This window comes from Colletotrichum aenigma (genome assembly GCF_013390185.1).
Source record: "Colletotrichum aenigma strain Cg56 chromosome Unknown KSG_Cg56_contig05, whole genome shotgun sequence".
NCBI lineage: Eukaryota > Fungi > Ascomycota > Sordariomycetes > Glomerellales > Glomerellaceae > Colletotrichum > Colletotrichum aenigma.
Genome location: NW_023500911.1, coordinates 2,094,390 through 2,106,599, shown reverse-complemented (window position 1 = coordinate 2,106,599; position 12,210 = coordinate 2,094,390). Strand labels below are relative to the sequence as shown.

The 12,210-nt window shown below is 55.8% G+C and overlaps 1 protein-coding gene across 1 annotated transcript; it reads left to right on the top strand.

Annotated features, from left to right (window-relative positions):
• Positions 1-8,163: 8,163 nt before the first annotated feature.
• On the top strand, positions 8,164-11,811 carry CGCA056_v008245 (uncharacterized protein; the record flags this gene model as incomplete). The annotated part of the gene is made up of 1 exon (XM_037323493.1): positions 8,164-11,811. The coding sequence occupies one exon, from the start codon at positions 8,164-8,166 to the stop codon at positions 11,809-11,811; it is 3,648 nt and encodes a 1,215-aa protein (XP_037177461.1).
• Positions 11,812-12,210: the final 399 nt, after the last annotated feature.

The window sequence follows — 12,210 nt, the reverse complement described above, 5'->3', positions numbered from 1 at the left end:
AGAGCGCGCAGGATCCGCATCCCCGCCATGCCCTGTCTCAACACCGCGAAGAATCAGGGCTTGATCGCCACGATCGCCATCTAAGCCAGCTTCTTCGTCACCGAGCTGGCCGTCGGGTTCCGGACGGGGCCGCTCGCGCTGGTTGCGGATGCATTCCACTACCTGCGTCTGTTCACCACCTAATCCTCCTATTACCACCACGTATCCCTCGTTTCTGAACCAAAATGTACAATTGACTGGTCTGATCGTGTTCCTGGTCACTCTCGTCGCAGCCATCGTAAGCCACTACGTCCTCCCCTTTCTGAGTTAAACCATGTTGTGGGATTCAATGAACGGGCAGAAGCAGAACGGGATAGATGTCGAGGATTCGGTGTTGAGACTCATTATGGGCTGCAGTGGTCTCGGCCCGAACGTGGTCGTTATGAGCTTCATCCACGGTACGAACTCAACATCTTCTGCGCCGGGTTGGATTTAGAGCGCGTGAGGACTGGGGCTATTCAGATGAGTTTGGATTTCAAACATACGAGGGGTGCTTAACTAGAGGCTGGTGGGGGACTACGTTCTTCGGCTCAGGGTCTGGAGCAACTCCGCGTCTGGCGTGTCAGCCAGGAGACGGCAGCTGCTACTGCGCAGGTACACATGGATAATGACAGTATGGTCGACTTTGAGAGAAGGCCGGAACGCATCGTAGCATATCTACGACTCCATGGCATAAGCTATCGCCTTGCAGCCGACTTCATCGCAAACTCAGGCGCCGACGGGACCTCATAGAAGGCACCCGGTAGAATAGATCATCCGAGTCCTCGAAAGCACCATCGCCTTGCACGTCATATGCCTTGAATAGTTATCTGCCGTTGTGTGTGAGGTTCCAAGCCTTTCCTAGACTTGATCTACTTGCTGAAATGGCACCGCAACGTGACCCTTGAAGAATCGTTGGCCTTCCAATCACAAGGCAGCGTATTCGCTCCCATGACCAATCTGCGGACGCAAGATATTCTCCTGCTCATGATTCGTCCTCATCCAAAGTCTCGTAGAGCCGAAAATAAACGGCTGCCTGGATTTTCTTGTTCTGACGTGGGACGAAAATGTTACCGTGACTTTTCAGTGGATGATGTGAGAATTCGAAAGGCAATATCTGCCAATCGCTCATCGCACCGCTTGCCAAGCTCCTTTGCGTCGAGAGATCAGATGCAGCCTATGAACTGTGCCGTCGGTCAGCTGCATGGATTTTGTGCCGCCTTCGCCTCGACAAGGGACGAGAATAGCACCGTCGTTCGGTGAAGATGGTGTTGGAGTGCGCGCGACAGGGAAGTGTATTCCATTTCGCCTGTACTGCTTGTTGATTGGAACAGGCCGCGAAGGAGGCGTCCCCATACGACTGTGAGATGCCACCGGTGAGTCTTTGGGCTTTGTCAACATCTCTCGCCGCCCCCCAGAGGCCGCGCTCACTTGAGATATTCCGAAAAGAGAGGTATTTGTAATTTGACGACGAACGATACCGCCACGCCGAGCTTTCAAGCCGCACTTGCCGGCTAGACGACTGCGGTGTGCGGGATGGAGTCAGGGCGACTTTCACCATTGGTCATCGCCATTTCCGAAGATATCGCCTCACGATATCTGTATCTATCAAGAGTCAGAGACCCGAGGCCGTGGTAAGGCCCCTCTCTCTGCGGGGGATAGTGGGCGCCCCCGAATCCCGTGGGGGTCAATCTGCCGAACGGAAGTGGGTGCATCTGCAAGAGTGCTGTAGACCGCAACCCGGGTGGCGGGCAAAGATCTCCTTGGCGTTGTAGACCACGAGTAATTTGCCATCGACATCCTGGGCCTGGCGCATCTTCAGGTAGCCACCATCGTTTGGGTATAATTCGAAATACCCCTTTCTGCCTCCTTTGATTGTACCTGATGTGGCGGTCACACTCACTGGGCTCGTAGCTGGCAACGGATGGGCGCATTCGTTCCGATCTTAAGAGTCCGGCCTCTGACGTCAAGGTCAAGGCATACATATTATCCGCTGTGACTCAACGTGCGCGCGCTCCTTGGCCAGTCGCACTCTCGGAATCGCAAACGTCGGTGACTGTTCAAGCCGGGTAAGTTCACAGCCCTGACCAGGTTCTTCAGTATTACAGCCCGAGGTTCGATGGCCTCGTTCCCGTCGATGTCACTCAAGCTACGACCTAGGAGCGCAGTACGTATCAATCATCTTACCCAGTGGCTTATCTGGTCTTTCGTTTCCGACATGCCACTTTGAGAAAGATCATCACATTGCTCCCATAAGCCGGGCAGGGCCGGCCCGCGTGCTGGACGGATGGAAAAAAAAGGACTCGGAGCGTAAGCAGAGGTTGCATCGACATGGGGATGTCAACGGCGGTCTCCAAAGAGGAATGGTTGGAAACGCGGTCGGGATTATCAGGGTCGGCTTCAATCATCAGAGACGAGAACGGGCGGTGTCTGCCGAGAGCGTGGTAACAACGGTCGCGCGAGTAACAATCCTGGTGTCGTTTCTGGAGATGCCAACCGAATTTCCCGGGTCGGTCAAATAGTGAGGCTGCAGCGAAACGAAAGATCCGATGGTGAATAGTGAACGACGATGCGAGAGACATCAATATCGGAGAGCTTGACAAGGGGAGGTCTTCCATGGCTGATGTCACTGGGATGTTGACGACGGGGAACCGTTCCGCCGGGTGTGCGAGTGGCATGGCATTGTCTGAGAATGGGGATGGTGAATGGCCCGATAGGGGTTTGGCTCGACTCCGGGGTAGGACTCACCGCTGTCTTTTGCTGGACTAGGGGACAATAGCTGGTTCAATATGTCCCGGGATTGTGGGAGGTGAGGTCATATCGCGAGGGCGAAGGTTTGCAGCCCGTCCGTTCGTCCTGTTCAATAACTCTGAGGTGGTTTGCGACGGGCGTGCGCAGGTACGCCCGCCCTCACCGCGTGGGTGCTTCCGGCATCCGCCTGATACAAGCAGACCGCCGGAGATTGGAGGAAGCAGAGCAGCGAACCAGACTGATAGCACGAGCCAGGCGAAAGCCAAGGTGAGGCTTGCTTGCTAGTGAGAGAACTGCAAGGACGAACCAGCCTGCGACGGAAGGCTACAGACGAATCCCCGGAGAACCGTGCGTTGGTTCGAGTGCGGTGCGGTGCCTTTGCGACGGCGTCGTGGCCGGGCAGCGAAGGCGCCCAAGAGCCAGGACGTCGGGCTCCCGACCCCTTCGCAGTTGACTGTGTCGGCCGGTGCCTGCTTGTCGAGGATAAACAATGCGAGCGTCGCGATTCGTAGATGATGGTCGTGCCCCTTCGGCAACAGAGGATTGCAAGGGACTGCGCCAGGGGGGAGGGGTCTTGATCGAATGCCTATCGTGGAAGGTGCATCCAGAACAGCGACCTGATCGGCGGGCCCTAAAAGTTGACATGGGCTTTTGGCCTTGCACCTGGTCTTTGTGGTTTCTGATGTCTCAACAATAACTCTTGAGGCAGGCCGCCGGGCGCCGAAACCTGAGGGAGAGACGTGGCGAGGTTTCTGCTGGCCGGCGGCGCAAGTCTCATATGTGACGCTGACAGATAGCTGTTCAATGTGATGCGTTCCTCGCGTGTTCATATGCGAGATGTAAGTCCTCAACCACAGCAGACGCAGTAATTAGCTTGCAGCTGCCCTACGTGGATGTGTCTCATCAGCACCTGGCACTGCAAAAAGACTTGGCTTTGGCGCGTGAACAAAACCGTCGTCTCCATTGGCAGGCTCCGGGATAACGAAAGTCGTGGCGGTGCAACACACAACAGCCAGGAGGTGTACAGCGTCATCTTGGGCGAGTCAAAGTGTATGCGAATGTCATTTGTTGATATAGCGGCAATAGTGCGGTATACTATCGCAGTATGCGACTTGTTGGGCTTGGTTGGTCGCTATCGATGCTATCGGGGATAGCCATGTACGATGGGCGTTCTAGGTTCCGGTTCCGGAATCCGGGGGGTAGCATATACCCTGCCATGCCAATCTGGGTAACAACAGCGTCCGTCTGGTTTCTGGGCCGCAACACCAACGAAAGAAGAGATGGGCCGGTCGGTCAGGCACTGGTGGTGTCGTGTCGTGTCGCCTCGGTCGAGAGGGTTGTGCAAGTGCGCCGGAGGTTCCGAGCTCCCAGCGGAAAAGGATGGAACAGGTCGGGTCGCTTGAAGACTGTGGCGTGGACTGGCTCAAGGCGGAGAGGTCGTCGGTCTCTCACCGAGGTGTTTTGTCACGTTTTACGGGATATTGGAGTGCGACGCTCGAGAGTGTCATGGCCGGAGCAATGTGCGGGCACTCTCCACCGCCCCGAAGCCAGCCACAGTGACGGGCATGGATTCCATATCCAGACGTGGTGGTGGCCCTAGGTACAGCAGGTATTCGCTGCCGCACCACCCACGTCGATGACCAGCAGCAGGAGGGAAGGTCACTCGCAGAAGCGATTTGTGGGCGCTCAACGTCGACTGGAGTCTGGCATCGCTGCCCCTCATCTCTTCATGTCTCTCGAGACTCGAGGACCGGACGATCATTAGTCGAGGGCAGGACCCTTTGTCAGCGACTGATGTAATAATTGGGGGTTCGGCGGGTTAGGGGAGGGGAGGGCGCTGGATGTGCAGTGAGAGCCGCAGGGGTATGCCTGGGAATCAGCCATCAGAGACAGAGGATTGGCGCGTGTTGATCGGAGAGGCGTGGGCGCAGACATGGAAGATGGAGCATGCTCCGTCGGGTCGGCTCCGACGATGAGACGCTGACGAGTGCTGTGCGCAATGTGCCGTGAGACCAGACGCGGGTGACGAACGTTTCTGCGGGCGGTCCAGGAATAGAATCGTCTACCTTACCGCAAACGAGCACCGTGGTCCTTCTTCCATCCGCCAGGGGCAGTAAATCGCAATAAAGACATGGGCGCAGCAGCAGGGCATGGCGAAGGTGGTGAAAGAGGCCCGACGAGAATGATTGCCGCAGTCGTTGGTGCCCTACGTAAAGTGTGACATTGAGGGAGGAGAGGACGATGGCTTCGGTCCTGAGATGAGCGACCAGGGTCCGCAGGAGCTGGCGGTAGCATCAGGCGCGTCGACAGGGCTGACGAGGCACCAGGTCGGACTGGCGGATGGTACACTGGAAGGTTGAAGAAGGAAGCCTGAGAGACAGCATCGGAGCTGGGAGACGGAGCAGAGACGGAGAAAGACAGAAGCGCAGGGTCTGGTCCTTGAGATGTAATTAGACGACACGGGATTGGACGGCTGGGAGGGTCCACGGTGGATGAAGCTGAGGCGATGGTGTTGAGGTCCGGGGATGGTCGATGCGGACCTTGCCTTGGCTTGACTGATTGACCACGTGAGAGGATCCATTGTGATTGGGAAGTCCTCGCGGCTATTGATGGCCCATAGGTGCGTAGGTAGTAATTGTTGAAGTTGCGATAATAAAGTCGAAGGAAAGTGCGGTAAAGGTGGAAATGGAATGTCAACCTAGTGTCGAGTTAATGCATGCGGCAGGTGCTGTCAGGAAGCAGTTAGAGTTCTGTCGCCTCGAATTCAGGGTCCAATCCTCGGGCAGGTCACGTCCTCTTACGGACTAACGGGGCCTGCGGAATGGGGCACACCACAGTGACCACGCGCATTCTCCGCTGCCGTTGCCCAGTGAGCTGGAGAGTTAACGGGAGCTGTAGTCGATTGGGGTCAAGCGCGAGAGGAGTCTTGTTTCCGTTTTACCTAAGGGACTTGACAAGTCGTGTTTGGTGCCAGGTCTACCCCAGTCCGAGGCACGTTTTTTGTCGATGGGAATTATGGTTCTATTCTCTCGTTATTTCTCATTGTAGGTACGGATAAAGAACGAAGTACTTACTGAGGTACATAGCTTAAGTAAGGTAATGTACCTAATAAAGGCAGGTGCCCAGTTTTGGAGGGGCAGACGACAGACGACAGGCACGGCACACGCAGCGCGCTAAAGATGCATGAGATGCGCAACAGACGACCGGGGCCGTCTTCACCGCATTTTGTGTCCCCGTCTCGTTGCCTCCAAGAAGCACTTTGGCACTCACACTGCAGGGCATCTCAGTCTTGCAAGTTGCAGTCTTGGAGGGGTAGCTCACTGCCTGAAGCAGTAACGGCTGATGCGAGGTGTTGAGGTGGCTGCCGTTGGTTCATCGCCTTGGCCGTGCCGTCGCCGCTGCCGTTGCCACTGCCGCTCCCGTTGCGCCGTTCGATGCTGAGCTTCCGTCTTGTGTTTAAGGATGATTGCTGACCAAGCCTGACAGAGATCGCATTCATCTTTCCAGGCTGAGTCTAAATCCCCCCTCGCTGCATGTATAAAAAACAAAATGAAATTCTGAAGTTGGTAGGAACGTTGGTAAAGACAGGTACGGATACTTGCACTTGCCTCACATAGGTACGAATACCTAAGGTACATAGAACCTTACTTGAGGTAGGTAGGTAAGGTAAGGTAAGGCAGGTTCCTTACCTACAGTGTATCCACTTAGCCTACTGCGTAGTGACGGTGGTACGTACCTCCTCCCACCAAGCGGACCACTGACGATTATGGCACTTCCGCATCGCCCTCCACTGGTGTCCATTGTCCACTAAGCATGGTATCCATCGCCTACTGTCTCTTTCTCTCTTGCTCTCTTTCCCCCTCCATACCTTCCCTTCCCTCAGCCATCACTCACCCAAACCACCAACATCGAGACACCACGCACCAAAACACCACAATGGCCGGATACGCAGCACTCGCCGTTGACGGTTGACTGGCCACACCCGCACACACCCCCTTCCGGGCCATATCCATGTCAATCCCTCGCTCTGCTGCCACCACCCTCGCCCCGAGCTGCCCAAAAGTCTGAGCCTGAGCCAGAGCCTAAGCCTGTGCCCTGACACTGCAACGCTCGCCCCGACCACCACCAACCATCACTCCCTTGCAGAACCCAGCTTCGCCTTCGTTTCTTCTGCCTGTTGACCAGGTCTACCCGTCTTGACTCTTGACTCCTCGACACCACACCCTTACTTGGTACGAATACTGCGCAGGGCAAGGCACATAGCGACACGCCCACCACCAGCTCCGACGCTCCTCCCAAACAACATATCCATCGCATTACTTCATACCGACACCCCGACTGCTGTCTGTCTGTCTCGACTTTTCCACCGCCGAGCCTAGTCCGCCGCCGCACCGCACCGCACCAAATATCATCGCCCTTCTTCCCGTCTCTCGACCACCCTTTCCTCAACTTCGACACCATCTCTGCCATCTGCAATCCTACTCTCCCCGCAGACGCCCGCCTTTCCCCGTCTTTTGTCGCCTCCGCTGCTTTTCGCCTACCTTTATCGGACCGTCCTGGCCGAGATTGAGAGTACTCGACGTGGGAACTCAACTCGACAACCTGCAGTCGGCACGACGAATGCGAGCAAATACCGAGCACTCAACCCACCACCCCGGCCCCTCTTGATCCGCCACTGCCATTCGCCGCGTTTGTCCCGAGCATCTGGTTCCCATTTGCCTGCGTCACATCCATCTCTCTCTCACCACCAAACTCCTCCCTTCATCACCCGTCGTCAACCCTTCCGACCTCCCGATTTCGATAGCCTCGTTGCGTCGCCCGTTGCTCCCTTACACCAACATTCCTTTGATCACCCCGCTCCTCATCCACCTCAAAGACGCGCTCGCGCCCACGCCCACCATCGCGACTCCCAGCCTTTTCTTCTCGCGCGACCTTGAACTGCACCCATCCCGGCTTTTCGATCTGGAGACTGCAACACACGACAAGTTATCTTGCGTGCGCCTCATATACACTCAAAAAGAGAGAGCTTGCAAACCGTCTCATCATCCACAACCCGACACGACGACAAGACCCGATTTGCCAGCCTCCGACCACCTTCCGACGACTCATTACCATTAAGCTTCAGACCCCGGCTAGACCTCTCCAACACCGTGCACCCCTCAACTCTGTTGCTCTCAGCCCGCCTCTACCCACCACATGCCGCCGCCTCGACCCTGAGCCGCACCATCACGGTCTCTCACATTGCTCACCCTCAATCACATGGAATTTCTGCCAGAAGCGATGTTTTTCCAACTGAATTACCACTGCGTGCCGTGCTGAGAAAATGGCCCTTCCCCCAAACCTTTGAGCAACCAGAGCCTTCTCATCATCGTTTTACCAGCCGTCTTCTTCAAGATGCTGGGGAAGCTCTTCAATTTGGGCACCGGGAGCCCGGCAAACGCTCCTGACCCATCCCAAACGAATAACAATATCTACAAAGAATCTCCACAATCCCTCGAGTCTATGCAGGAGGACATCCATACAAGAAACCTCCTGTTCCCCGACACCGAGGCATTATATCAACATCGAAATGACCAGGTCTTCCCACTTTCCATGGCCTCCGCCCTCCCGCTGGCATCCATCGCAAGTGCCTTCGACTACGACGGAGACATCGACCTAGACACCCGTCATGTTCGCCTTCTCATCATGCAGGATGCCGTGGCCTCGTTCCCGGCCCAGCTTCTGTTCGACAGCCACCCGGGCCCACCTAAGCCGCCAGCAACGAGGGAAAGGCCCGTATCAGGCATCGGCACTGTTCATGATTCTCAAAGAAATCCAACATCGCCCAGGAAAAGCAGTTTAAATCAGACATCGCGCCCTCTGGTCATCCAGCCAGACAGTCCTCAGCCCCGCCAAGGTGCTTTTGATCGAAGGGCCTCAATGCAAGGTCGAACTCAATCTCAGGCTGAGACAGACCTCCAGCGCGCACGACGCGAGTACGCCGACGAGATTCACGCTTTTGCCGGATCCGTCTTTGGAAATTCAGAATTGATGGCTTATAAAGGCACTTCAACAAAAGTTCATATCGTTCCCACTGACAGTCGCCCCGAGTATGGGGGCTCATACATGGGCGATGGTCGGGGCTCCATTGGCCGTTCCAGCATGCGCTCTAGCAGACTGGCCCAGTCATACACATCGGACAGTGTCTCGCCCATGCAGCCCACTCAGTCATTCACATCCTCGGCACCAAACTCGCGGCTTCTTCCTGAGAGAAGGAAAATCCTCATCACTCGACTTTTCCCAGTCTTGCTGCCCAACGACGATGCCGATGCGCAGAGTGACACTCCTTTGAGCCGGTTCTCCGACCAGAACACAGGTTTCCCCTTTCCACAGTCTGCAGACGACAACCCACCAAAAAAGAAGAAACCGCAGCCCAAGCAGAAACGCACACCCATGTATGCGGTCGTGCTGGTGATTCAGCTGCCCCCAACGTCCGCTCAGCCAATTCCTCCTTCCACCATCAGATCGACATTCCGGGCCAGCTCCTACACTGACCAAGAGTCGTCATTCCCGTCATCTATGAGCTCTGCGCGTCGGTCTGGCTGGACCATGTCAGGATCAGGGTTTCCTCTTGACTCTCTGGACTCGTCCTGCTCAACCGATGTCGACGACAGGATGGACACCATAACTCAGCACTGGGATATCACTATGCGAACTTTGACGCATCTTCAGGGAGTTGTGGCTACTACGCTCGGCACACTCTTGAAGCAAGCAGACATTGCTTCACCTGACCCTTACCCTCCGTCCTTCTCGTCGTACGTTGGTCGAGCTAAGTCCATGGGTGGCAGGCGGGACGAGCCTCACTTCATCAAGCCCCCCAAAACGAATGCAAAGGTGATCGCGCTGCAACCGAACTGCCTGCAACACGAAGACACCATTGTGCAGGAAGCGAGTATGGCAAGAGTGCGGGTTGTAACAGGCTTACGAGCTCAGCGTGTCATCACCGCACAGGGAAGGTGGGGCATTTGGAGAGACGAGGCCAGATGGATGGCGAGAAAGGCAGGGGAGAAAGAGCATGGCTTCTTCTTCTTCAACCTCCTCACTGGCTTCCTCGCCACGCATACCGACTGGTTGAACGCGATGAGCCCGGCATGGTATCGCAGAAAGCACCATCAGCAGCAGAAGGCAAAGGGTGAAGAAGACCTTTCTCTGCCGGCACGAACAGTTATTATCGCCCAAGACAAGATGCTCGCGCGGCGTTTGATCTTTCTGCTCTCAGCTTTCCTGCCATCGCACCAGCACATCTCATCGTCGCGAACGCATCGACCGAGCACGTCCACGTCCTTCGGTGCCTTTTCCCAGTCACCCCCTTCGCTCATCATCCCAATTCTTCGGGAAGAGTCTTTGCGCCGTAAGATCAACCGACGAACCGGTCCAAGGAGAACGTCACACTCCCGCACAGTCAGTCAAAGCACGCGGGCGTCTGGTGTTCCTCCGCAGTTGGCACATCTCAGCATGGAAAGCCGCCATGAAAGACGTGTCTCGGATGCGACCTCAATTCGATCGAACTTGCCCATCCCTGGCAATGATCAGGTCAGCAGGAAGAGTAGCGCTGCCACAACCACGACCATCACGCCAGAGACTACCATTCCACACTTCACGACCGCCCAAAGATTCGAGAATCGGCGAAGTTTGCGACCAGGAAGCAGCAGCAGCGTGGCCGCGGACGACCTCAAGCGGACGCTAAAACGAGGCGAAAGTTCCGGTCATGTTAGCTCCGCGAGCACCGACTCCCGCATGTCAGGTTCGAAGTGGGGCAGTGTGATCAGCACTCTCTGGAATGGGAAGCGGAGGGACTCTACCGGCCTAACAACGCCTAGCCACCCCTACAGCAGCGGGCCAACGTCCCCTACGAAATCCATTCATGGCCGCCGAGACAAGCTCGCCGAGATGGTCCGAGAAGTTAGAACCGAAGGTTATCGAAGGACGGAAGAACGCGCCCAGAACACCGAGGGCAATGGCAACGGCCCCAACACGCCACGGGGCTTCGACGATCAAGCCATAGACGACGCGCCCGAGAAGATCTCTTTCCCTGAGAGAATTCCAGACCCCAATGGTGACTTTCAGTCTCCCGTCAAAACCTCGATCAATGCCGAAGACGGGGTTATAGATGTTGACATTCCGTTTCCCGACTACATCACATCTTTCGAGACGGCCGTCAGTTCGCCCTCCAGTAGCGGATATCTCTCCACTCCGGGAATTGGCAGCGGACTGGAAGGCTTCGAGCAGTTCTCGAGAATCACCATCGACGGCGATTCGCCCATGAATGTCGCCGGTTTTCTCCAGCGATATCATGAGGATATGATCCTTCAAGCCGTGCCTCCTCAAGACAACCTGATGGACGACATCCGAAAGTCTATGAGAGCTGAGCCTACCCCTTTCATCACACAGCCCTTCTACTCCATGGAGCAGCCCGCAGATCGATGGGTTGACGTAAGCAGCGCCCTCATTGCGGACACAACGAGACACACAATCATGCGCATCCGCTATCGCCGCCTTATCCGACCGAAGCCATTTTTGGATCGGGCGGCCCCTCTCGGCTCTGCTGGCTCGAGCTCATACAGCGCGGCACCCTTGACGCCTTCTGTTCTCCCATACGAGACACAATTGGATGACGAATTCATTGAGGAGCCCATTGCGAGCTTGGACGAAGTCTTGATCGAAGCGGTTGAAAGGGTCATTGCTCAGAGCAGTGAGGTTAGCAAGCAGAGCTCATCGAACTCTTCTCGGTCAACCAGCAAGCGGCGAGACCGAAGCAATAGCGAGGCTTCGGCGTCGGTCGACTCGCATCATACCACTCGCATTCCGGTGCCGGCTCAAGAAGTACCGCGCGATCAATGCAAGACAGTGGTACTGTCGGCCTTGGACGAGATCATCCGTGATGTCATCGAGGAGCGGGACCACGAGAACGGAGACACCAACATCCACACCGACCGAGATCGAGAAAGCGCGCTCCGCGAGGCCGTTCGCGTGTGGCTCGACGCTGTTGACTCCAGCGAATAAACACAACAAAATCACGGGCAAGGCGTTTAGCCCGTGATCCTTACGACGTAATGACAAGTCAGCATGCAGAAACATTTCTGCAATTACAATGTACCACCACCAAACCCAATTTTTCCTTTGGTCAGAAGAGAGCGAGAGAATGTGTGTGAGAGAGACCAGATACATCGAATTGATACCCCGAAGCACAAGAAATCTACACTTCTTTGCTTTCTGTGAGCGCGCTCGTGCGGTGTTTGCTTTGCAGCACCAGCTATTTGTCTGGCATGGGATGGGTTTACATGCGGGCCTGCGAGCCCGATATTTGGCGTTTTGGAATGGCACGGCATAGAAGGACAGCGAGCGCCCTTTCATTTTGAGTCGCTATTTTCAGGAGGAGGGGAACGGAAGACGGCGTATCTG